The sequence below is a fragment of the Nycticebus coucang genome, chromosome 9, assembly GCF_027406575.1.
Source record: "Nycticebus coucang isolate mNycCou1 chromosome 9, mNycCou1.pri, whole genome shotgun sequence".
NCBI lineage: Eukaryota > Metazoa > Chordata > Mammalia > Primates > Lorisidae > Nycticebus > Nycticebus coucang.
Genome location: NC_069788.1, coordinates 35,991,110 through 36,015,070, shown reverse-complemented (window position 1 = coordinate 36,015,070; position 23,961 = coordinate 35,991,110). Strand labels below are relative to the sequence as shown.

At 41.0% G+C, this 23,961-nt stretch overlaps 1 protein-coding gene across 5 annotated transcripts in view; it reads left to right on the top strand.

Moving 5' to 3' along the window:
• The window catches only part of POLH (DNA polymerase eta), a 49,165-nt gene that overhangs the window by 10,814 nt on the left and 14,390 nt on the right, over positions 1–23,961 (top strand). For 4 of the 5 annotated variants that reach the window (XM_053601535.1, XM_053601536.1, XM_053601537.1 and 1 more), the window contains 5 exons: positions 282–416; positions 2,999–3,216; positions 14,459–14,628; positions 19,865–19,968; positions 23,826–23,945. In XM_053601535.1, coding sequence (XP_053457510.1) covers positions 282–416; positions 2,999–3,216; positions 14,459–14,628; positions 19,865–19,968; positions 23,826–23,945 — 747 coding nt within the window. Of the gene's footprint in view, positions 1–281; positions 417–2,998; positions 3,217–14,458; positions 14,629–19,864; positions 19,969–23,825; positions 23,946–23,961 lie in introns of those variants that run through there. The other variant, XM_053601538.1, reaches the window with a different exon arrangement.

The window sequence follows — 23,961 nt, the reverse complement described above, 5'->3', positions numbered from 1 at the left end:
GAGTGACAGCTTGAGGCTCTATCTCAAAAAAAAAAAAAAAAAAAGTTTCTAACACGATAGAATCTCTGTAAGTTGACCACCCAAGGGAGTATAACAAATTGGTCAACATAAGGAACTCTGTACTGATATGTACATGTGGTCTATGAAAATTAGGTCAATGTAGATATCTGGTCAACTGTGGAGGTTCTATATTATATGTTTATAGCTTACTTATATTAAATTTTAAGTTTTTGCTTATGGTCATGTAATTTTTTTTTTCCCCTCCTTTTTTCTAACCTTAGAATAATTGCAGTGAGCTATGAAGCTCGTGCATTTGGGGTCACTAGAAACATGTGGGCAGATGATGCTAAGAAGTTATGTCCGGATCTTCTACTGGCACAAGTTCGTGAGTCCCGTGGGAAAGCTAATCTCACTAAGTAAGAAAAATTGTTTTAGGTTAAAGTAATATGCATGAGATTAGGATCTGTTGTTTCACATTTGTTCTGTATGAATAATAACATCTGAAATAGTTCCCTTGGGTCAGCCATCTTGTCTCTGAAGTAAAAACAGATTTTAATATTTTATTTCAGGAACAGTTCAGAGTCATTATGACCTATAGCTTTTGACATCCATTCATTTCCTTAAATGTTTAAAAATTGGTTGTTAAGGCTCGGTGCCTGTAGCTCAGCGGCTAGGGCACCAGCCAAATACACCAGAGCTGCAGGGTTCAAATCCAGCCCAGGCCTGCCAAACAACAATGACAACTACAACCAAAAAAAAAAAAAAAAAACATAGCCAGGTGTTGTGGCAGATGCCTGTAGTCCCAGCTACTTGGGAGGCTGAGGCAAGAGAATCGCTTAGATTCAAAATCCCAAAATTTTGAGGTTGCTGTGAGCTGTGATGCCACAGCACTCTGCCCAAGGTGATAGCTTGAGACTCTTTCTCAAAAAAAAAAAAATTGGTTGTTAAATTAAAACTTAATGCCAATTGCTATGTTCTCAATCTATACGCCTACAATGTTTGAATTAAATAATTAAATTGACTGTGAGTGCAATGACATCATGGACGGCAACCTCCAACTCTTGGCTGAAGCTATTCTCTTGCCTCAGTTTTTCTATTTTTAGTAGAGATGGGATCTTACTTTTGCTCAGGCTGGTCTTGAACTCGTGAACTCAAGCAATCCACCCGCCTTGGCTTCCCAGAGTGTTAGGGTTATAGGGGTGAGCCACTGTGCCCAGCCAACGTAAGGGTTTTTCTAAGAAAGACTGTGTTTAATTGACATTCCAGTGTAATATCTTTAATTATTTGCCAGAATTGAACAATTCCAAAGGAGATTACTTTTGTTTTTGGATTAAACCATCTCTTCCCAATATTGGAAATTTAGCCTTGGAATGGAAGATTTGTATAGGCATACTCAAGTCAGAAGTAGGCACAAGCTTCTAGCCTTTAAAATAATCCTAATAGCTAATATGTGTTAAGCACGTATCACGTTAGGCAGTTTTGCTCTCTAAAGGCATTATCTCTTGTAAATCTCACATCTTTGTAAGGTAAGTACTAATATTACTTCCACTTCACAAAGTTTAATCTCATTAAATTTAGCAAGGTTAAATAATTTCAGTTCACACAGCTAAGTGAAAGACTGAGGCATCAGACTTAAACTTTTTCAAATTTTAGTATCTATATTCTCAAAGTACACTATCCTGTATCGTGTGGTCTAGGAATCATTCTTTGACTTGAGATTAATAATGAACAGAGGCAGTTTTAGAAAAATTAGGAATAAATGTATAGATCAGAGAGTTAATAAACAATTTATATGTATTTTTTTCTTTTCTTTTTTTTTCCTCCCTTTGAGACAGAGTCTCACTCTCTTGCCCTGGGGTGCCATGGCATCATCATAGCTCACAGCAACCTCAAAGTCTTGGGCTCAAGCAAATCTTTTGTCTTAGCCTCCCAAATAGCTGAGACTATAGGAGCCCACCAAGACCCCCAGCTAGATTTTCTGTTTTTAGTAGAGACGGGGTCTTGCTCTTGCTTAGGCTGGTCTTGAATTCCTGAGCTCAAGGGATCCTCCTTCATTGGCTTCCCAAAGTGCTGGGATTATAGGCATGAACCACTGCACCTGGCTAATAAGCAATTTAAAATAATTGTTTTAATAATTATATTGAGATACTAGATTATAAACTATTCGCAGAAACGTATATATAACTGAGTACAAATATTGCCATTTTTATGGTAAACATAAGTTGGACAGGAGCAAAGAACTTTACATATCAGGTCCAAACCAAAGAAACTATCTTCATATTGTCACTTTATATGGCCAGAAGAGCTGGTTAATTATGGTTTAAATAGAAGGTATGTGGTGAGATTGGTATCTAAGGTTGGCTGCCCTTCTGCTTGCCTGGACATCACCACATTCTAGGTGTTTATCTTCAACTTAATAATTTAAATGTTATTATATCCATAAATTATTGGTTGTGGTATGTATATGTGGTGATGGTCAGTTTGCATGTTAACCAAATTCACCCTTGACTGAAGTATAAAACCTATATGTCATTTATTAGTTTATAGTGAGAAATACTATCCTGAGGGGGAAACCAGATAACACTGGTTTACTGTTCAGTGCAGAATTCCTTTAAGTTACCTCTTAAAGATAGAAGAAGACTGCATGGTGGATATGTGGGAGGAATATCATAGTAAAATGTTTTCTAATTAAATTAATTTGAAGCATTTCTTTCCTCTTCAGAGACATCCTTGTCAAATAGAGATATTCATGGTCTACATGCTTTCTACTGGGGTAGTGCTAGCATTGTGCTAAAAATGTTTGCCTTGGTAATTCTTCCTTTTCTATGCTTCTGTCTGTCTACCAATTGACTGCTTTAGTTGTTACTATTGTCTAGTCTTTTAAGCCACTTGTCTCTTGATTGTGTATGTTGTTCATTATGGAAGGGTGGGGATGAGGCTGACAACCTTAAGGTTACCTCTTTTTATTTCCTACATCATGTATGATCCTTCTACTTAGGTATCGGGAAGCCAGTGTTGAAGTGATGGAAGTAATGTCCCATTTTGCTGTGATTGAACGTGCCAGCATTGATGAAGCTTATGTAGATCTGACCAGTGCTGTACAAGAGAGACTACAAAAGCTGCAAGGTCAGCCTATCTCAGCAGACTTGTTGCCAAGCACTTACATTGAAGGGTTACCTAGAAACCCTTCAACAGCAGAAGAGGCTGTTCAGAAAGGTACTTACATAGCATCATATTGCTTCTGCTTCCTGCCTTTGGACCCTGCTTTGGCTTTGTTATGCTGATTCTTCTTGGAATGATTCAAAGGAAACTTAAACTACAGCCTGTATCAATCACAAGGACTCACATGGAAGGATATGCAAGTTCTCTTATTTTTCCGATTATACGGATGTTGAGAAGCAGTACGAAAGTAAATTTCTCTTGGGCATAACTAGGGCAGATTAGTATTCTTAATAGAAAGCAGAAGGCTGACTGAGGACTTAACATCATTTGTAGGTTAATTTATATTATCGTAACTTAGCTTCTAGATTTCTTCATCTGTAAGAAGGATGAACTGTTATAAATTATACGATATTATTTTGTGTTATGTGCTTTTAAATTTGTGCTTTTTTTGTTGTTGTTGTTGTTGTTTTTTGTGTGTAGTTTTTGGCTGGGGCTGGGTTTGAACCCGCCACCTCCAGCATATGGGACCAGCGCCCTACTCCTTGAGCCACAGGTGCTGCCCCAAATTTGTGCTTTTTAATTATAAGATGACTTTGTGCTATTATAGATCTCATTCTTTTTCTTAATTTTTAATTATAAGATGACTTTGTGCTATTATAGATCTCATTCTTTTTCTTAATTTTCCTTCCATGGTGATTTTAGAAATCTATTCATGTGGCTGTATTTATATGTAAATAATGGCTTTTACTTGCAGCATAAGCCACAAATGTGGATCAGTGAATTCATTAGTTGGTTTGAATACACTGCTGTTTATATGTTGAATGTCCTTATTTATTCTTTTTTGGACTTATGCAAGGGTTTTTCTGGGAAATGTTTTCAGGAATGGACAGCTAGGTCATAGGGCAGCAGTTCTCAACCTGTAGGTCTTGACTCCTTTGGGGGTCGAATGACCCTTTCACAGGGGTCGCCTAAGACCATCCTGAATATCAGATATTTACATTACAATTCATAACAGTAGCAAAATTACAGTTATGAAGTAGCAATGAAAATAATTTTATGGTTGGGGGATGACCACAACATGAGGAACTGTTAAAGGGTCGCAGCATTAGGAAGGTTGAGAACCACTGTCATAGGGTATACACATATACTTAATTTCTGTAAGCATTTCCAATTTGTTCCCCAGAATTGCTGTAACAATTTATATTCTCCCTGGAGATACTTAAGAGTTGATATTTCTCCCATGTTCCTTCTTTATTTTTTTTTTTCGAGACAGAGTCTCACTCTGTTGCCAGGCTGGAGTGCTCTGTGCCATGGCCTCAGCCTAGCTCACAGCAACTGCAAAGGCTCAAGTCATCTTCCTGCCTCAGCTTCCCAAATAGCAGGGACTATAGGTGGGTACCACCATGCCTGGCTAATTTTTCTGTTGTTAGTAGAGGTGGGACATGACTTTTCTCATGCTGGTCTCAAACTCCTGACCTAAAGTGATCTTTCTGCCTCAGACTGTGAGAGTCCTAGGATTACAGGCATAAGCCACCTCACCAAGTCTTTTCCCTCAAGTTCTTAATAATAATTGGTATCATCTAATATTTGCCAATGACTTATGAAGTGGTATTTTGGGTTTTTGCTTTAGTTTGCATTTCTCTGATGTGAGATTGAGGATCTCTTTGTGTACATACTAACCAGCTGAGTTTCTAGTTCTCTAATTTGCTTATTAAAATCTTTGTCCATGGGTGGTACCTGTGGCTCAGTGAGTAGGGCGCCGGCCCCATATACCACGGGTGGCAGGTTCAAACCTGGCCCCAGCCAAACTGCAACAAAAAATAGCCGGGCGTAATCTTTGGGGTGGTGCCTGTGGCATAGGAGGTAGGGCGCCGGCTCCATCTACCGAGGGTGGCGGGTTCAGACCCGGCCCTGGCCAAACTGCAACAAAAAAATAGCCGGGCATTGTGGCGGGCACCCGTAGTCCCAGATACGCAGGAGGCTGAGACAAGAGAATTGCTTAAGCCCAGGAGTTGGAGGTTGCTGTGAGCTGTGATGTCGCAGCACTCTACCAAGGGCCATAAAATAAGACAAAAAAAAAAAAAAAAAAACTTTGTTGGGCAGCACCTGTGGCTCAGTCGGTAAGGCGCCGGCCCCATATACCGAGGGCGGCAGGTTCAAACCCAGCCCCGGCCAAACTGCAACCAAAAAATAGCCGGGCATTGTGGTGGGCGCCTGTAGTCCCAGCTACTCGGGAGGCTGAGGCAAGAGAATCGCTTAAGCCCAGGAGTTGGAGGTTGCTGTGAGCTGTGTGAGGCCATGGCACTCTACCGAGGGCCATAAAGTGAGACTCTGTCTCTACAAAAAAAAAAAAAACTTTGTCCATTTTTTTCCATTAAAAAAGGGGAAATTTATTTTTTGATTTGTAAGAGTTCCTTTGTATATCCTAGTTTTTAATCCCTTGTATTTTTTTCTTTCTTTTCTTTAATCCCTTGTGTTTTCTTTCTTTTTTTTTTTATTTTTTCCTGCTTTTTGTGACAGACTCTCACTCAGTCACCCTGAGTAGAGTGCTGTGGTGTCATAGCTCACAGCTACCTCAAACTGTTGGGTTCAAGTGATCTTCTTGCCTCTGCCTCCTAAGTTTGGGACTACAGGCACCTGCCATGATGCCCTACTAATATTTTTCAGTTTTTAGTAGACATGGGGTTTTGCTTTTGCTCAGGCTGGTCTTGAACTCCTGAGCTCAAAGAATCTTGCTCCCAGGGCGGCGCCTGTGGTTCAGTGAGTAGGGCACTGGCCCCATATACCGAGGGTGGCGGGTTCAAACCCAGCCCTGGCCAAACTGCAACAAAAAAATAGCCGGGTGTTGTGGCAGGCCCCTGTAGTCCCAGCTGCTCGGGAGGCTGAGGCAAGAGAATCACGTAAGCCCAAGAGTTGGAGGTTGCTGTGAGCTGTGTGACGCCGCGGCACTTTACCGAGGGCAGTAAAGTGAGACTCTGTCTCTACAAAAAAATAAAAAATAAAAATATAAATAAAAAAAAATAAAGAATCTTGCTCCCTTGGCCTCCCAGAGTGCTGGGATTACTGATATGAGCCACCACACCTGACCAGTTGTGGCATTTGATTAATAGAGGTTCTTTACATATTTTTTTATTTTTTTAATGGTTGGTAAGCTTCAAGTTTAATTCTAGGTGTTCTAATTTATCTTTTCTTTCCTTCATGGATAGTATTATTTATGTCCTATTTAAGAAGTCTTTACTTGGCTTGGCGCCTATAACTCAAGTGACTAGGGCGCCAGCCACATACACCAGAGCTGGCAGGTTCGAATCCAGCCCTGCCCCACCAAACAATGACAACTACAACCAAAAAATAGCCTGAGTTGTGGCGGGCTCCTGTTGTAGTCCCAGCTACTTGGGAGGCTGAGGCAAGAGAACGCTGAGCCCAAGAGTTTGAAGTTGCTGTGAGCTGTGATGCCACGGCACTCTACCTAGGGCGACAGCTTGAGACTCTGTCTCAAAAAAAAAAAAAAAAAAAAGTGTTTACTTACCTGAAGGTTGTGAAGATATTATTTTGTTCTAAAAATTGTATTGTTTTAGAGATAAAAACACACAATCCAGTGTGTCTGTGTATGTCTGTCTCATGGAGATCAAGATTCCTTTTTTAAAAGTATCCAATTGTTACATCTTTACTAAAACTTTACTTTTCTCTGTAAAGATCTTGTGCATTCGCTTGTTATGTTCTTGAATGTTTTAATGGTTTATTGATGTGTAAGTGAACGATAAATGATTTTTAATAAGTTTATCTTTATTTAAAAGTTCATCTTCATTTACTTGATATACTTGACAAAAACTTGTGATATAATTTGTATAAAGGGCTTTAATAAATAAAATGTACTTGAAGGCTAAAAATCGTATTCTTAGACTAGAATAAAATTAAGGCAATAGAAAACTTGTCTTTTTGGTAGTATTAGATTATTGTACCTCTCAATTCCAGATCTAAGAATTTATATAAATTCTTATTTATTAGGCCAGTATAGTGGCTCACGCCTATAATACCAGCACTCTGGGAGGCCAGGGCTGGTGGATTGCTTGAGCTCAGGAGTTGGAGACCAGCTTGAGCAAGAGCAATACCCTGTCTCTAAAAGTAGGCAGGCTTTGTGGCAAGCATCTGTAGTCCCAGCTACTTGGGAGGCTGAGGCAAGAAGATCACTTGAGCCCAAAAGTTTGAGGTTGCTGTGAGCTGTGAAGCTGTAGCTCTCTGTAGAGGGCAACAAATTGTGTAAAACTCTATCTCAAAGAGAAAAATAATTGTAATTTATATTTATTTCAAGTTGAATATTATGAAAGTAGAGTTCAATTGTATCTCCCAGAACAAAGAATTATGTTTCTAGAGGTTTTTTAACAAATGTATTTCCATCTTTTTCCCAGGTATTTTCTCATAGTCTTAGTAATAGCTATATTTAAAACAGTGTATCTCTTCTGCCCTTCATTTGTAACATGTAATTTTTGAACATTATTTTGTAACACTGTTCGTATTCAGAAGAACTCTTTCAATAAAAATCTTTGAATGCTAGCGGCGCTTGTAGCACAGTGGTATGGCACCAACCACATTCACCCAGGGTGGCGGGTTTGAACCCAGCCAGAGCCAGCTAAACAACTGCAACAACAACAACAAAAATAGCCAGGCGTTGTGGTGGGCGCCTGTAGTCCCAGCTACTTGGGAGGTTGAGGCAAAGAATCTCTTACGCCCAAGAGTTTGAGGTTGCTGTGAGCTGTGACACTACAGCACTCTAGCGAGGGCAACATAATGAAACTCTGTCTCAAAAAAAAAAAACTTTGAATGTTGGACACTAGCCAAAAGGAAACTGGACACATTCTGTAACAAGTTAACTTCTCTAGGCAGTTAATCTAGTACTACTTACAGAAACACTACAGATTTGTCCACAAAAAGCTCCAAGAGAGTTTAGCTTATTTTTAGTCATAGTAATGAATTTTCCATGGGTTCCATGTGTTAAAATAAGATGTAGGATGTAAAGTTTGATTTTGCTGTTGAACAGTTATATGATATACCTTTAATGTGTTGTGCTGAAGGATAGTAGTAGAACTTCCCTGGGGAAACTTGAGACTTAAGGAATTATTTTATTCTCTCATCCTGATAATACAGAGTTTGTTGATTTAGGGGTTTTATATCCTTATAACCCCTAAATCAACAAACTCTGTATTATCTGGGGAAAATATTATATTATTATATTTTCTGGGGAAAATATAACCCACAGTAAAAAATACACCACTTATATAAAAGAGATGAAGTTACAGTACATAAACACTGGATAATGAAAAATGTCAAGATTTTACTCTGGAATTAGACTCAGTAATTTAATTATAATAAGGAATGTTTGCTCACTTTGTACCACACGTTATTGTGTGGCTTTTTTTTTTTTATAATGTTTTAAATTGGGGCAGTGCCTGTGGCTCAAAGGAGTAAGGTACCAGCCCCATATGCCGGAGGTGGTGGGTTCAAACCCAGCCCCGGCCAAAAACTGCAAAAAAAAAAAAAGTATAATGCTTTAAATCATTGGTTCTTTAAAGTTTTTTGAGGTTCTGTATTGTTTTGAAAATGTATTAAAAGCTGTAGTCCCTTTTTTGCCTCATAAAAATTCATGTCTACACATAAGACAATTTTGCATGCAGTTTTCAGGAGATTTACAAATCCTCTGATACCCACATACCTCAAAATTACAGTTAATCTTACACATTATGTGGGTTTCAGCTGCAAAGCTTTATTGAAGAGCTCTGCTATCTCTGGCTAAAGACATTGGTATGTACCTTTGTTGGCAAATATTAATTCAAACTGACAATCCTATTCCTACCTGGCTTAACTGTACATTTTTATTAAAATATGTCTATATAAAAAAATTATTCTTCTGTTATGTCTTATGTGTGTGTTGTTTTAGTGTATCCAGCTTATTAAGCTCCCATATTCAGTGACATTATGTGTAGTGTTAAGAACAGTGCAGTATCTATCTAGTAAATGGTTTACAATGATACAGGTTATGAACAAGATAGGTTCTGTAGGTTTGTCCTTAAATTGAATCTGTATGTAAGTTGGAACAGGTACCTTAACCTATTATCTGGGAAAGTCTCCATTCATAAGTGCAAGTCATACATCGATTGAATGTTTGTAACTTGGGGACTTTAATGGCCCCTGATCATAAGTGCAAGCTGTACATAAGTTGGATGTTTGTAACAGGGACTGCCTATATTTCTTATCATATTTCTAAGTTTTTGTATAGTGCGTGCAACCAAAAAACTGATAACAAAAATTACCTAATCTAATGGATGTAACCTTCTAGAAATTATTTTTCATAGAAGTGACCTATTTCATTTCTAGGAGGCCAGGTATTTGTAGTATTTTGATGCTAAGCTTTCTGTTCAGCTTTGGCATCTAGGTTCTTTGTTGATTAAGAGCTAGTTACTGTAATAGATATGTAAAACTTGGTGCAGTGACTCATGTCTGTAATCCCAGCACTTTGGGAGGCCACTTGAGGTGGGAGATCAAGACCAGTCTGGGTAACATAGTGAGACCCCAGCTCTACAAAAAAAAAAAAAAAAATTAAAAATTAGCCTGGTGAGGTGGTACATGCCTACAGTCCCAGCTATTGGGGAAGATGAGGAGGGAAGATCACTTAAGCCCTCGAGTTTGAGGCTGCAGTGAGCTACATGCTCATTCCAGCCTGCATGATAGAGTGAGAGACTGTCTCTTAAACAAACAAAAAAACAGGTTATGTGTGTGAAAAGTTTTAGTAGAGTTTACATAAAATAATTCTCAAAAATTTCCAGGAAGGCTGGGCATAGTGGCTTACTTGTAATCCTAGCACTCTGGAGACTGAGGCAAATGGATCACTTGGGCTCAGGAGTTCGAGACCAGCTTGAGAAAAAACTGAGATCCTATCTCTAATAAAAATAGAAAAAAACCCAGCAGGCATTATGGTGGGCACCTATAGTTCCAGCTACTTGGGAAGCTGAGGCAAGGGGATTACCTGAGCCCAGGAGTCTGAGGTTGCTGTGAGCTGTGATGCCACAACTCTCTACCCAGGGCACAGAGAGACTGTTGGAGAAAAAAAAAAAAGCACTGTGAAAAGAAACTGTTGAGGGCAGCGCCTGTGGCTCAGAGGAGTAGGGCACCGATCCCATATGCCGGAGGTGGCGGGTACAAGCCCAGCCCCGGCCAAAAACTGCAAAAAAAAAAAAAAGAAAGAAAAGAAACTGTTGAATTAGCTGTCAAAAAAAAGAAGGTTGTAGGAAGTTGGAGAGATTCTTTACTGGCTTTGAAGATATAGGATGCCATGTTTTTGGAGGGTCTTTTGAAGAAGGACACATGACTAGGCTCTGAGAGCTGTAACTCTGCTGATAGCCAGCCAGAAAATGGGGACCTTAGTCCTGTAGCTACACAGGTGAATTCTGCCAACAACTAAAGGAAGCTCGGAAAGCACTAAGCAGTTCATAGCACAGATAAGGGCACACCTCTTATTAGTAAAGGGACTGCTCTTTTGTAGTTATGATTCCTGGAGTTCTGGAGTTTTGGTAGCTAGAGGTTTACCAGTTTAACCTTAAAGTTTAGGTATAAGTTGTCAGTGCTCACTCTCATGCCACTTCTATTCACCTGGAAGTTTGGTACAGTTCAACAGAAGAGGAAATAAAAAGATATACAGATGTGAAAGAAGAACTGACTTTACAAGTGACATGATCATATTTGTAGAAAATCCTAAGGAATCTACCCCTAAAAAACAGAAAGAAGTGAGTTTTTTAGCAAGGCCACAGAGGTCAAGGTCAATACACACTAATCAATAGTAATTCTGCATACTAAAATGAAAAATGGGAAATTGAAATTTTAAAATGAAGTTCATTTATAATATTAAAAATCATGAAGTGTTGGTCATGGTGGCTCATGCTATAATCCTAGCACTTTGGGAGGTTGAGGTGGGAAGATTGCTTAAGCTCGGGCATTCCAAGACCAGCTTGAGCAAGGAGACCCTGTCTCTAATAAATATAGAAAAATTAACCTAGTGGCACAACTACTACAGTTGTGTGGGCCCAGGTACTCTAGAAGCTAAGGCAGGAGGATCATCTGAGCACAGGAGTTTGAAGTTGCTGTGAGTTACGATGATGCCACTGCACCCTAGCCCAGGCAACAGAGGGAGACTCCAGGTCAAAAAATAAGAATAACTGGGAGTTGTGGCAGGTGCCTATATTTCCAGCTACTCAGGAAGTTGAGGCAAGAGAATTGCTTGAGCCCAAGAGTCTGAGGTAGCTGTGAGCTATGACACCAGGACAGTCTACTGAAGGTGACAAAGTGAGAATCTGTCTCAAAAAAAAAAAAAAAAAGTGAAATATGTTGGGGAGCTAGGTGAGGTGGCTCAGTTTATAATCCTAGCACTCTGGGAGGCTGATGCAGGAGGATCTCTTGAGCTCAGGAGTTTGAGTCCAGTGGGTACAGGAGGGAGACTCTGTTTCTACTAAAAATAGAAAAAACTGGGTGGCACCTGTGGCTCAAAGGGGTAGGATGCTGGCCTCATATTCTGGAAGTGGCGGGTTCAAACCCAGCCCCGGCCAAAAAACTGCAAAAACCCAAAAAACAAAAACAAACAAGCAACAACAACAACAACAACAAAAAAAAAAAACAGAAAAAACTAGGCATTGTGAGCACCTTGTAGTCTGTGCTACTTAGGAGGCCGAGCAGGAGGATTGCTTGAACCCAGGAGTTTGAGGTTGCTGGGAGTTAGGCCCACACCAAGGAAACTCTGGCCTGGTTGACAGAGTGAGACGCTGTTTCAAAAAAAAAACAAAATGTAGGTTGGGGGCATTCAGGGATTGAGGATGATTTAGGAGTTAAATGGTTCTAGATAGTCTTTTTCAAGGTTGTCATGAAAAAAAAAGAATACACAAAACCTGAATAAAATAGAGTGAGTTGTAATAGATATATATGTGAAATTTTTTTTTTTTTTTTGGTAGAGACAGAGTTTCACTTTATGGCCCTTGGTAGAGTGCCATGGCATCATACAGCTCACAGCAACCTCCAACTCCTGGGCTTAAGCGATTCTCTTGCCTCAGCCTCCCGAGTAGCTGGGACTACAGGCGCCTGCCACAACGCCCGGCTATTTTTTTTGTTGCAGTTCAGCCGAGGCCGGGTTTGAACCCGCCACCCTCGGTATATGGGGCCGGTATATACCGACTGAGCCACAGGTGCCTCCCCTATGTGAAATATTTTGAAGCAGATTCTGTTGGCTAAATGACTACATTATGGGGAATAAAAGAAAATAAGTTAATATTACTTGGATTTTAAACCATCATAGAAATAGGGACTTGGTTGGGAAGGAATCTTTGAGGAAGATATAAGTTTGATTTTAGTTATGTTTAGCTTGAAACAATAATGAAAAATTCAAGAGTTATTTTTTAGGGAAGTGGAGATTGAGGATTAGAGTTGAAGTAAATTTGAGGGTAGAAATAGAGATTCGTATGTACTCAGCAAAAGTAAGATATTTTCAAGGCCAAAGCGACATCTATCTTAAAACATCTTGTTAGAATAAATCTTACAATGCCTTTGAATGAATTTTAAGCTACTCAACTGGAACCTAAAAATATGTAAATGCCAGTAAGCTTATATTGAGGCTTGAATTGTGAATATTTTCTAATTGAATAACAATAGAATTCTTGGAGATGTTCAAGTGGAAGTACAAAGAGGAAAGTGCAGTAGAACTTGGGAGAGACAAATGTGTTTATAAATCATTATGCATCGGGCTCAGCGGCTCACGCCTGTAATCCTAGCATTCTAGGACACTTGAGGCAGGAAGACCCTTTGAGCTCAGGAGTTCAAGACCAGCTCAAGCAAGAGTAAGACACAGTCTCTACTAAAAATAGGAAAATTAGCCGGGCATTGTGGTGGGAGACTGAGGAAGGAGGACCACTAGAGTCCAGGAGTTTGAGATTTCTGTGAGCTAGGCTGATGACACAGCACTGTAGCCTGGGCAACAGAGCGATTCTTTCTCTCTCTCAAAAAAATCATTCCTCATGAGAGATGATATTAATACAAAATATTTGTTGCAGATTAGCACCTGGTAAGGTTCAGCCTTAGCTGGATGCAGTGCTATGTACCTGTAGTCCCAGCTATGCTGGAGGCTAAGGTGAGAGGATTGCTTGCACCCAGAAGTTTGAGTCTATCTTGGGCAGCCTAACTAGCCACCATCTCTTTTTTTTTGTTTTGTTTTGGGGGTTGGTTTGTTTGTTTTTGACACAGAGTTTTACTGTGTCCCCCTCAGTAGAGTGCTGTGGCATCTCAAAGCAACCTCAAACATTGTGATTCTCTTGCCTCAGTCTCCCAAGTACCTGGGACTACAGGTACCTGCCACAGGGCCCAGCTTTTTTTAGAGACAAGATCTTGCTCTGGCTCATGCTGGTCTTGAACTCATGAGCTCAGGCAATCCACACGTCCTAGCCTCCCAGAGGGCTACGATTACAGGCGTGAGCCACCACTTCCTGCCTTTGTTTTTGTTTTTTGAGACAGGGTCTCACTGTATCACTTGGGCTAGAGAGCAGTGGTATCATCATAGTTCACTGCAACTTCAAACTCCTGGATTCTAGCAATTCTCTTACCTCAACCTCCTGATGCAGCTAGGACTGCAGGTGTATAGCACTGTGGACTAATTTTTGTATTTTTTAATAGCAACAGAGTCTCACTTGTGCTCAGGCTGGTCTTAAACTCCCAGGAGCCTCTAGTGATCCTCCCACCTTGACATCCCAAAGTGCTAGGATTACAAGCATGAGCCACTGGCCCAGCCTGATCCCATCTCTTAAGGAAAACAAAATGGGGCGGCGCCTGTGGCTAAGTGAGTAGGGCGCCGGCCCCATATGCCGAGGCTGGCGGGTTCAAACCCAGCCCCGGCCAAACTGCAACAAAAAAATAGCCAGGCGTTGTGGAGGGCGCCTGTAGTCCCAGCTACTCGGGAGGCATGTAAGCCCAAGAGTTAGAGGTTGCTGTGAGCCATGTGAAGTCATGGCACTCTACCTGAGGGCGGTACAGTGAGACTCTGTCTCTACAAAAAAAAAAAAAAAAGAAGAAGAAAGAAAAACAAAATGTGCAAAAAGGTTTAGCCTGTGCTGAAGCTAACTGATCTCCCTTGTAAGCAATCTTCTAAACTGGCTGCCATGTAGACTTCTAAAGCTACAGATCTAAAGTACCTAAAGTCTAAGCATTCCGACATTATATAGCACAACTAAATACTTTTTTAAAATGCCTAAATGTGACCTCTCAACTTTTTCAGAGAAGATGCGAAAACAAGGTTTATTTCAATGGCTTCATTCTCTTCAGTTTGATGGCATCGCTTCTCCAGACCTGCAGCTCACCGTGGGAGCAGTGATTGTGGAGGAAATGAGAGCAGCCATAGAGAAGCAGACTGGTTTTCAGTGTTCTGCTGGAATTTCACATAATAAGGTAAAGGCTAGTAATAGATTTCAAACAGAAACATCCAGTGCATCTTACAAGGGTATATGTGAAACTTAGTAAATGTAGAATGTAAATGTCTTAACACAATAACTAAGAAAATGCCAGGAAGGCTATGTTAACCAGTGTGATGAAAATGTGTCAAACGGTCTGTAAAACCAGTGTATGGTGCCCCATGATTGCATTAATGTACACAGCTATGATTTAATAAAAAAAAAAAAAAAAAAAGAAAGAAAGGAAAGAAGAAAAAACTTGCAGGAAAAAAACCCAGAAACATCTATATCTTTACTTAGAAACAGCAAGGATATTGGGACATCTAAATTATTACACATGAGATAAAGGTACTAAGACAAGAAAAAAAATTATTACACATACATGTTGAAATGGGTTTTTGCTTAAAAATCATGTTGAGGTCCAAATAAAAGCTTAAGCAATTCTTTTTTCATTTTTCTTTTTGAGACAGAATCTTGCTCTGTCACTCTGGGTAGAGTGCAGCAGCATCATAGTAGATCACAGCAACCTCAAACACAGGAGGTTAAGAGATCTTCCTGCCTCAGCCTTCCAAGTAGCGGGGAGTACAGGCATGCCCCATTCTTGGCTCATTTTTCTATTGTTAGTAGAGATGGGTTCTTAACTCTTGCTTAGGCTGGTCTTGAGCTCCTGAGCTCAAGCAATCTTTCTGCCCCAGCCTCCCATAGTGTCTGGTCCTTAATTCTTTAACATGAGAGTTGGCATTAAATATATGCTTTCCTAAAAAGCAGGCTGAAAAATTTCAGAAAATTCTTATCTGTATGGTTATGTCCAAAGTATAGTCAGTCCTCCATACCTGCATGTTTTGTATCTGTGGATTCAGACAACCACAGATGGAAAATATTTGAGGGAAAAACAATAAAAAAAAAAAACCCAGATGGAAAACAGTATAGTATAACAACTATTTACATAGCACTTAACTTTGTACAGTATTAATTATTGTAAGTAATTCAGAGATAATTTAAAATATACAGGGGTGGCAGTGCCTGTGGCTCAGTGAGTAAGGTGCCAGCGCCATATACCGAGGGTGGTGGGTTCGAACCCGGCCACAGCCAAACTGCAACAAAAAACTAGCCGGGCATTATGGCGGGCGCCTGTGGTCCCAGCTACTTGGGAGGCTGAGACAGGAGAATCGCCTAAGCCCAAAAGCTGGAGGTTGCTGTGAGCTGTGACACTATGGTACTCTACCAAGGGCAACAAAATGAGACTCTGTCTTCTAAAAAATAAAAAAAATAGAAATAAAGTATACAGGGGGATTTGCAGACGTTATATGCAAATACTATGCCATTTTATATAGGGGACTTGAGCAACCCTGGAGTTTGGATTGGGAGTGGGTCCTATAACTAATCCCCCATGGATACTGAGGGATGACAGTATTTCCATATGACTGAATTACCTGTAGAAAGGAGGCTAGTTGAACTTTCATATATTAGCCTATTTATTTTATTTTCACTTGCTGAATATTTTTACATTGTTTTCTTATGTGGAGTTGCCTGGGTGTTTTTTGTGTTTCCCAATTCCCCTTTCCCAGTGAGAACAATAAGAGAAATGGAATAGTAAATTTTTATTAATTTGGACAATTATTTGAATTCAGTGAACACAATTCTCAAAAATCTAGCGGCAGAATAAATAGCTTTATGATTAATTATGAATAAAGTGTGGTAAGGACCTGGGCCCTTCATCACCTTCTGACCGTGGCTCAATAATAGTCAGTGATTGGGCGGCGCCTGTGGCTCAGTCGGTAAGGCGCCGGCCCCATATACCGAGGGTGGCGGGTTCAAACCCGGCCCCGGCCAAACTGCAACCAAAAAATAGCCGGGCGTTGTGGCGGGCGCCTGTAGTCCCAGCTACTCGGGAGGCTGAGGCAAGAGAATCGCTTAAGCCCAGGAGTTGGAGGTTGCTGTGAGCTGTGTGAGGCCATGGCACTCTACCGAGGGCCATAGAGTGAGACTCTGTCTCTACAAAAAAAAAAAAAATAATAATAATCAGTGACTGAGAATCTCTGATTGTTACCTCCTCCCCTCCCACCTATAAGAGGAAAATTGACAAACTGCCCAACAAAATTTTTTGTTTGGTTTGGTTTTTGAGAACATTCACTCTGTTGCTTGTGTAGAGTGCTGTGGCATCATCATCTCTCACAGCAACCTCAAACATTTGGGCTTGAGCAATCCTCTTGCCTCAGCCTCCCAAGTAGCTGGGACTACAGGCGGCCACCATGGTGTCCAGCTAGTTTTTTCTATTTTTAGTAGAGATAGGGTCTCACTGTTACTCAGGTCTTGAGTTCCTGAGTTCAAGCAATCCACCTGTCTTGGCCTCCTGTAGTGCTAGGATATAGGCTTGAGCTACTGTGCTGGGCCTTGTTTTCTTTTTGGATGGTGGGAGAGGAAACAACAGTCCCAGTGTAATTTAAACCAGATAAAATGTTGCCTAGTAGAAGTTCCTAAAGAATCTATTCTCAGGTGAGAAGTAAAAAGAATCTCTTTAATGAATTTAAAGAATGATTTTATATTTTTTCTATTAATTATAATTGGCAAAATGATACCACTGAAGTGCTTTACTCTTTGAAAAGAGTTCTAGAGGCCAGATGTGGTGACTCATGCTTGTAATTCTAGTAGTTTGGGAGGTCAAGGCAGTTAGGATCACTTGAGTTCAGGAGATTGAGACCAGCCTGGTCAACAGAGAGAACCTCGGCTGGTTGAGGTGGCTCACACCTATAACTAGCACTCTGGGAGGCTGAGGCTGGAGGAGACCAGCCTGAGCAAGAGTGACACCCTGTCTCTACTAAAAATAGAAATACTAGCTGGGTATTGTAGCAGGCGCTGGTAGTACCAGGTTCGTGGGAGGCTGAGGCAAGAGGATTGGAAAAGAATTCTCAAGTATTTAAATTTTTTCATTTTTAAGTTTTGCATTTGTTTGTTTTTTGAGACAGTCTTACTTTGTTGCTCAGGCTAGAGTGCCATGGCCTCAGCCTAGCTCACAGCAATCTCAAACTCTCTGGGTTTAAGGAGTCGTCCTACCTCAGTCTCCCAGCAGCTGGGACTATAGGCAACCACTACAACACCCAGCTAATTTTTTTATGTTTACTAGAGATCGGGTTCTGTTCTTGCTCAGGCTGGTCTCAAACTCCTGAGTTCAAGTGATCTTCTGTCTCCGTCTCCCAGAGTGCTAGGATTACAGGCGTGAATCACTGCATCTAGCCTTTACTGTTTATGTATAAAGCATTTGCTATTAGAGGGTGATTTGGGGCCCAATCTTTTTTTTTTTTTCTTTTTGAGACAGAGTCTTACTATGTCGCCCTCAGTAGAATGCCATAGCATCACAGCTCACAGCAACCTTGAACTCTTGGGTGTAAGCGATTCTCTTGCCTCAGCCTCCCAAGTAGCTGGGACTACAGGTGCCTGCTACAACACCTGGATTTTTTTTTTGTAGTTGTTATTGTCGTTTGGCAGGCCCGGGCCAGGTTCGAACCCACCAGCCCCAGTGTATGTGGCTGCCACCCTAACCGCTGAGCTACAGGTGCCAAGCCAGGCCTAGTCTTTATAACAGAAACTAAATTATGATAAACTTTATCATATTTGGGTCTCAAAATGTACTGTATTAATCAAGAAATGTAAATAAATGGGGTAGAGCTGCAGTCCCCAATCCCTGGGGCCACTAACCTCTACCCGTCCATCACTTGTTAGGAACCAGACTGCACGGCAGGAAGTGAGCAGCTGGTGAGAAGAGGAAGCTTCATCTGTATTTACAGCTGCTCCCTGAGCTCCACCTCCTGTTAGATCAGAGGTGGCATTAGATTCTCTCAAGACTGTGTACCCTACTGTAAACTATGCAGGTGAGGGATCTAGGTTCCTGGCTCCTTATAAGAGTCTAATGTAACACTGACCATCCACTCTTCTACCCCTTGCTTGGAAAAATCGTCTTCCAAGAAACCAGTCCCTGGGTGCCAAAAAGTGTGAGGCCCCCAGAGAAGGATCAAACAGGTTTGTTTTAGCATTTTTTAAATGGACACACTGAGAAAAGCATCTTCCTTGAGTTTCTTCTGCAGCATTTGCTTTTTAAACCTCTTGAAGTGGGAGGAGCTCAGGGAATAGATGGAGGAGGAAAATAATTAGAGAAAACCAAGAATGGAAGAGAGGTGGGAATAGCAATAAGGATAGTAATAATGGGTCTTGTTTTCCACTGGGAATGTTGTAGGACACCAAGTTTTAGAGATGTCTTGAGTTTCTGGTTTTCTTTTTATTTTAATCTTTTTTTTTTTTTTTGCAGTTTTTGGCCGGGGCTGGGTTTGAACCCGCCACCTCTGGCATATAGGGCCGGCGCCCTACTCCTTTGAACCACAGGTGCCACCCTTTTCTTTTTATTTTTAATGTTGAAACCTAGTAAAGTGTCTCAAGAATGGAAGAAAAAGTACCCAATGTACTCACCCTTATTGTGAAACTAATGTAGGACCTTCACATGAAAGCTATAACCCAGTTACAACCTAAGAATAGAGAGAAGGGGGAAAGGGAGGGGAGGGAGGGGGGAGGTAGGTGGAGGGAGGGGGATTAATGGGATTACACCTGCGGTGCATCTTACAAGGGAATATGTGAATCCTAGTAAAAGTGGAATGTAAAGGTCTTAGCAAAATAACTAAGAAAATGCCACGGAAGCTATGTTAACTAGTGTGACGAAAATGTGTCAAACGGTCTATGAACCAAGTGTATGGTGCCCCATGATCATACTAATGTACACAGCTATGATTTAATAAAAAAATAATAATAATGTTGAAACCATTGTTTATAGCCCTTAAGCTTTGTGTGTGTGTTTTAGTAATAATATTAACAATCTGAGGCTTGACAGGGGGGCTCACACCTGTAATCCTAGCACTCTGGGAGGCTGCGGCTGTCAGATTGCTTGACCTCAGATGTTCAAGACCAGCCTGAGCATGAGTGAGACTCCATCTCTACTGATAAATAGAAAAATTAGCCGGTGTGTTGTGGTAGGCGCTTCTTGTCCCAGCTACTCAGGAGGCTGAGGCAGGAGGATTTCCCGAGCCTAGGAGTTGGAGGTTGCTGTGAGCTAGACTGACACTTATGGCACTCTAGCCTGCGTAACAGTGAAGTTGTCTTCCCCCCACAAAAAAAGAAAAGAACATATATATATTCACGAACTGGTGTATTGATGGTAATGAGATTTTTTGCACTTTCCATGCTTCCAGGTCCTGGCAAAATTGGCTTGTGGACTAAACAAGCCCAACCGCCAGACTCTGGTCTCACATGCATCAGTCCCACAGCTCTTCAGCCAAATGCCCATTCGCAAAATGTAAGTATTCAGCAAGCACCTTAAATTTCACTCATATCCATGTAAAGACACTTTGGTTGTAGTTTCTTTTGTTCTTGTGAAAGATTGCAGCCTGGAAAATAGGTACCGGCCATTAGAAGGGCAGCAACACAGAAAATTTTGAAAAATACACTGAGACGGGCGGCGCCTGTGGCTCAGCGGGTAGGGCGCCGGCCCCACATGCCGAGGGTGGTGGGTTCAAACCCGGCCCCAGCCAAACTGCAACAAAAAAATAGCCGGGCGTTGTGGCGGGCGCCTGTAATCCCAGCTACTTGGGAGGCTGAGGCAAGAGAATCGCCTAAGCCTAGGAGTTGGAGGTTGCTGTGAGCTGTGTGATGCCACGGCACTCTACCAAGGGTGATAAAGTGAGACTCTGTCTCTACAAAAAAAAAAAAAAAAAAGAAAAATACACTGAGACTTTTTTCTCTTCTTTTTTTTTCCCCCCTCTTTTTCTTTTTTTATTGCTGCTGCCTATGTGATAAAAGACTTTTTTTCCTAGCTGGGCGTTGTGGCGGGCGCCTGTAGTCCCAGCTACTCGGGAGGCTGAGGCAAGAGAATCGCTTAAGCCCAGGAGTTGGAGGTTGCTGTGAGCTGTGTGAGGCCACGACACTCTACCGAGGGCCATAAAGTGAGACTCTGTCTCTACAAAAAAAAAAAAAAAGATTTTTTTTTTCCTAATGAGCGTTCAATTCTGGATTATCTGTGGCAGGTACTTAATCCTAAATTTTATTTATTTATTTATTTTTAATCCTAAATTTTAAAATATAAATCAAGTTTTAGCTATATGTTTAACTTCCCTCTAGACTTTTATTCAAATTTGTTATGAAGTAACAAATAGCAATTTTACTTCTTTTCTTTTCTCTAATTTCAAATCAGGGAGTTTAGGGGTGCATATTGCTTCCAAACTAGGCATCAGAGAAGAAGCCAAATCAAATAAATGACTAGTCTGTGCCTACCAACTATGTCTCCATCACAAGGGCTTATAATATTGTTGGAGGGACAAGATGTAACAGTTCAAAGCAACAACAACAAAGCAAAGTTCTAGCATAAGAATGCATAGGAATAATTGTTAAATAAATTGTGGGAGTAATTACCAAAATTCACACAAGAAGAGAGTAATCTGGGAAGGATTCATTTAAAAAAAGCATAGGGGGCAGCGCCTATGGCTCAGTGAGTAGGGTGCCGGCCCCATATGCCGAGGGTGGCGGGTTCAAACCCAGCCCTGGCCAAACTGCAACCAAAAAATAGTCGGGCGTTGTGGCGGGCGCCTGTAGTCCCAACTGCTCGGGAGGCTTAGGCAAGAGAATCGCGTAAGCCCAAGAGTTAGAGGTTGCTGTGAGCCGTGTGAGGCCACAGCACTCTACCTGAGGGCGGTACAGTGAGACTCTGTCTCTACAAAAAAAATAAATAAATAAAAATAAAAAAAGCATAGGATTAAAAAAAACAAAAAATAAACAATAAAAAAAATAAAAAACATAGGATTTTGTTTTGAAGTTTGGCACAGTTAGGAGAGTCAGACAAGAATAGTAAAACAGGGAGGTGCCTGTGGCTCAGTAGGTAGGGCACTGGCCCCATATACTTGGATGGGGCTTTGGATGGTGAGTTCAAACCCGGTCTGGCCAAACTGCAGCAAAAAAATAGCGGAGTGTTGGAGCAGGCACCTGTAGTCCCAGCTACTCGGGTGGCTAAGGCAAGAGAATTGCCTAAGCCTAGGAGTTGGAGGTTGCTGTGAGCTATGACACCATAGCACTCTACCAAGGGCAATAAAGTGAAACCCTGTCTCTGTATATTTTTATATATATTATTATTTTTATTATTTATTTATTTTTTTTTGTAGAGACAGAGTCTCACTGTACCGCCCTCGAGTAGAGTGCCATGGCGTCACACGGCTCACAGCAACCTCTACTCTTGGGCTTACACGATTCTCTTGCCTCAGCCTCCCCAGCAGCTGGGACTACAGGCGCCCGCCACAACACCCGGCTATTTTTTATTTTTTATTGCAGTTTGGCAGGGGCTGGGTTTGAACCCGCCACCCTTGGCATATGGGGACAGCACCCTACTCACTGAGCCACAGGCGCTGCCCTATTATTTTATATATATATAGTCAGCCCTTGACACAAGTGTTTGAAAAAATAAATAAATAAATAAATAAATAAAATAAATTTAAAAACAAGAAAAAAAAAAAGAATAGTAAACAGGTGGCGCCTATAGCTCAGTAGGCAGGGTGCCGGCCACATAAACTGAGGGTGGTGGGTTTGTAGTCCCAGTTACATGGGAGGCTGAGGCAAGAGAATTGCTTAAGCCCAAGAGTTTGAGGTTGCTGTGAGCTGTGACGGCATAGCACTCTACCCAGGGTGACAGCTTGAGACTCTGTCTCAAGAAAAAGAATAGAAAAACAAAACTATTTTAGAGAATTTTTTAGCACAAAGAGGGGAAAGTATAAGGTATTTTTTTCTTCTGATGCTGAATGAACTGTGAGCAAAATTTAAAAAAAAGGTATTTTCAATGAACTAGGACCAGATTGAGGAAGGTAAGTAATGGAAATAGACTGGAAAGATGGGTTAAGGACAGATTATATGGAGCCTCAAAGGCCAAGTTAAATAATTTTGAGTATATTCTTTTTTTTTGAGACAGAGTCTCACTTTGTTGCCTCCAGTAGAGTGCCATGGAGTCATAGTTCATAGCAACCTCAAACTCTTGGGCTTAAGCAATTCTCTTGCCTCAGCCTGCCAACTAGCTGGGACTACAAGTATCCACCACAGTGCCTGGCTAATTTTTCTATTTTTAGTAGAGATGGGGTCTCACTCATGTCAGGCTGGTCTCGAACCCATGATCTCAGGCAGTCCACCAGCTTCAGCCTCTCAGAGTGCTGCAATTACAGGTGTAAGCTACCATACCTGGTCCATATTCTTAAGTATAGGTTTATATTTACAGATTTTTTTTTTTTTTGAGGCAGGATCTTGCTGTCTTGCCCAGACTAGAGTGCAGGGGTGTCATCATAGCTTGCTGCAACCTCAAACACATTGGCTCAACCAATCCTACTGACTCAGCCTCCCTAGTAGCTGGGACTATGAGCATACACAACCATGGTTGGCTGATTTTTCTATTCCTTTTTTAGATGTGAGGTTTCACTATGTTACTCAGGGTGGTCTTGAATTCTTAGGCTCAAGCAATCTTCCTGCCTCACCTCCAAAAGTGCTAGGATTACAGATGTGAGCTACCACATCTGGCCTACATTACATTCTTAAGTTTTAGCCTTGGAAGGGAATTTTGGTGGGTTTGGAATTTTAATCCCCTAATATGACAGTTGGTTTTGTATAATCACAACTTTTATAAACTGTTGACAGCTAATTAATAATTTTATCTTTTTCTGTATGTTATTAATAATCTTCTCAGGTCCCAACTCTCAAAGTATTTAAATTCCCAGATAGTCTTAGGCTGAACATTCAGAGTTTATAGGACTACTACATGCTGTTATTTTTCCTGAATCTTTTGGAAAGCTGCTGATAAAAGCAAGACTGTCGGCTAAGCGAGGTGGCTCACATCTGTAATCCTAGCACTCTGGGAGGCTGAGGTAGGTAGATTGCTTGAGCTCGTGAGTTCGAGACCAGCCTGAGCAAGACCCTGTCTCTACCAAAAATAGAAAAGCTGAGGCAAGAGGATCAATTGAGCCCGAGTTGGAGGTTGCTATGAGCTATGACACCATGGCATTCTACCCTGGGTGACAGTTTGAGACTCTGTCTCAAAAAAAAAAAAAAAAAAGCAAGAGTGTCTTATGTTTCCTGCCAACTAGATATTTATGATGTGACCTATCAATTCTTTTTCTCCTTTGTTATCAGCCGTAGTCTTGGAGGAAAGCTAGGGGCCTCTGTCATTGAAATCCTAGGGGTGGAATATATGGGTGAACTGACTCAGTTCACTGAATTTCAGCTCCAGAGTCATTTTGGAGAAAAGAATGGGTAAGTGATTTATATT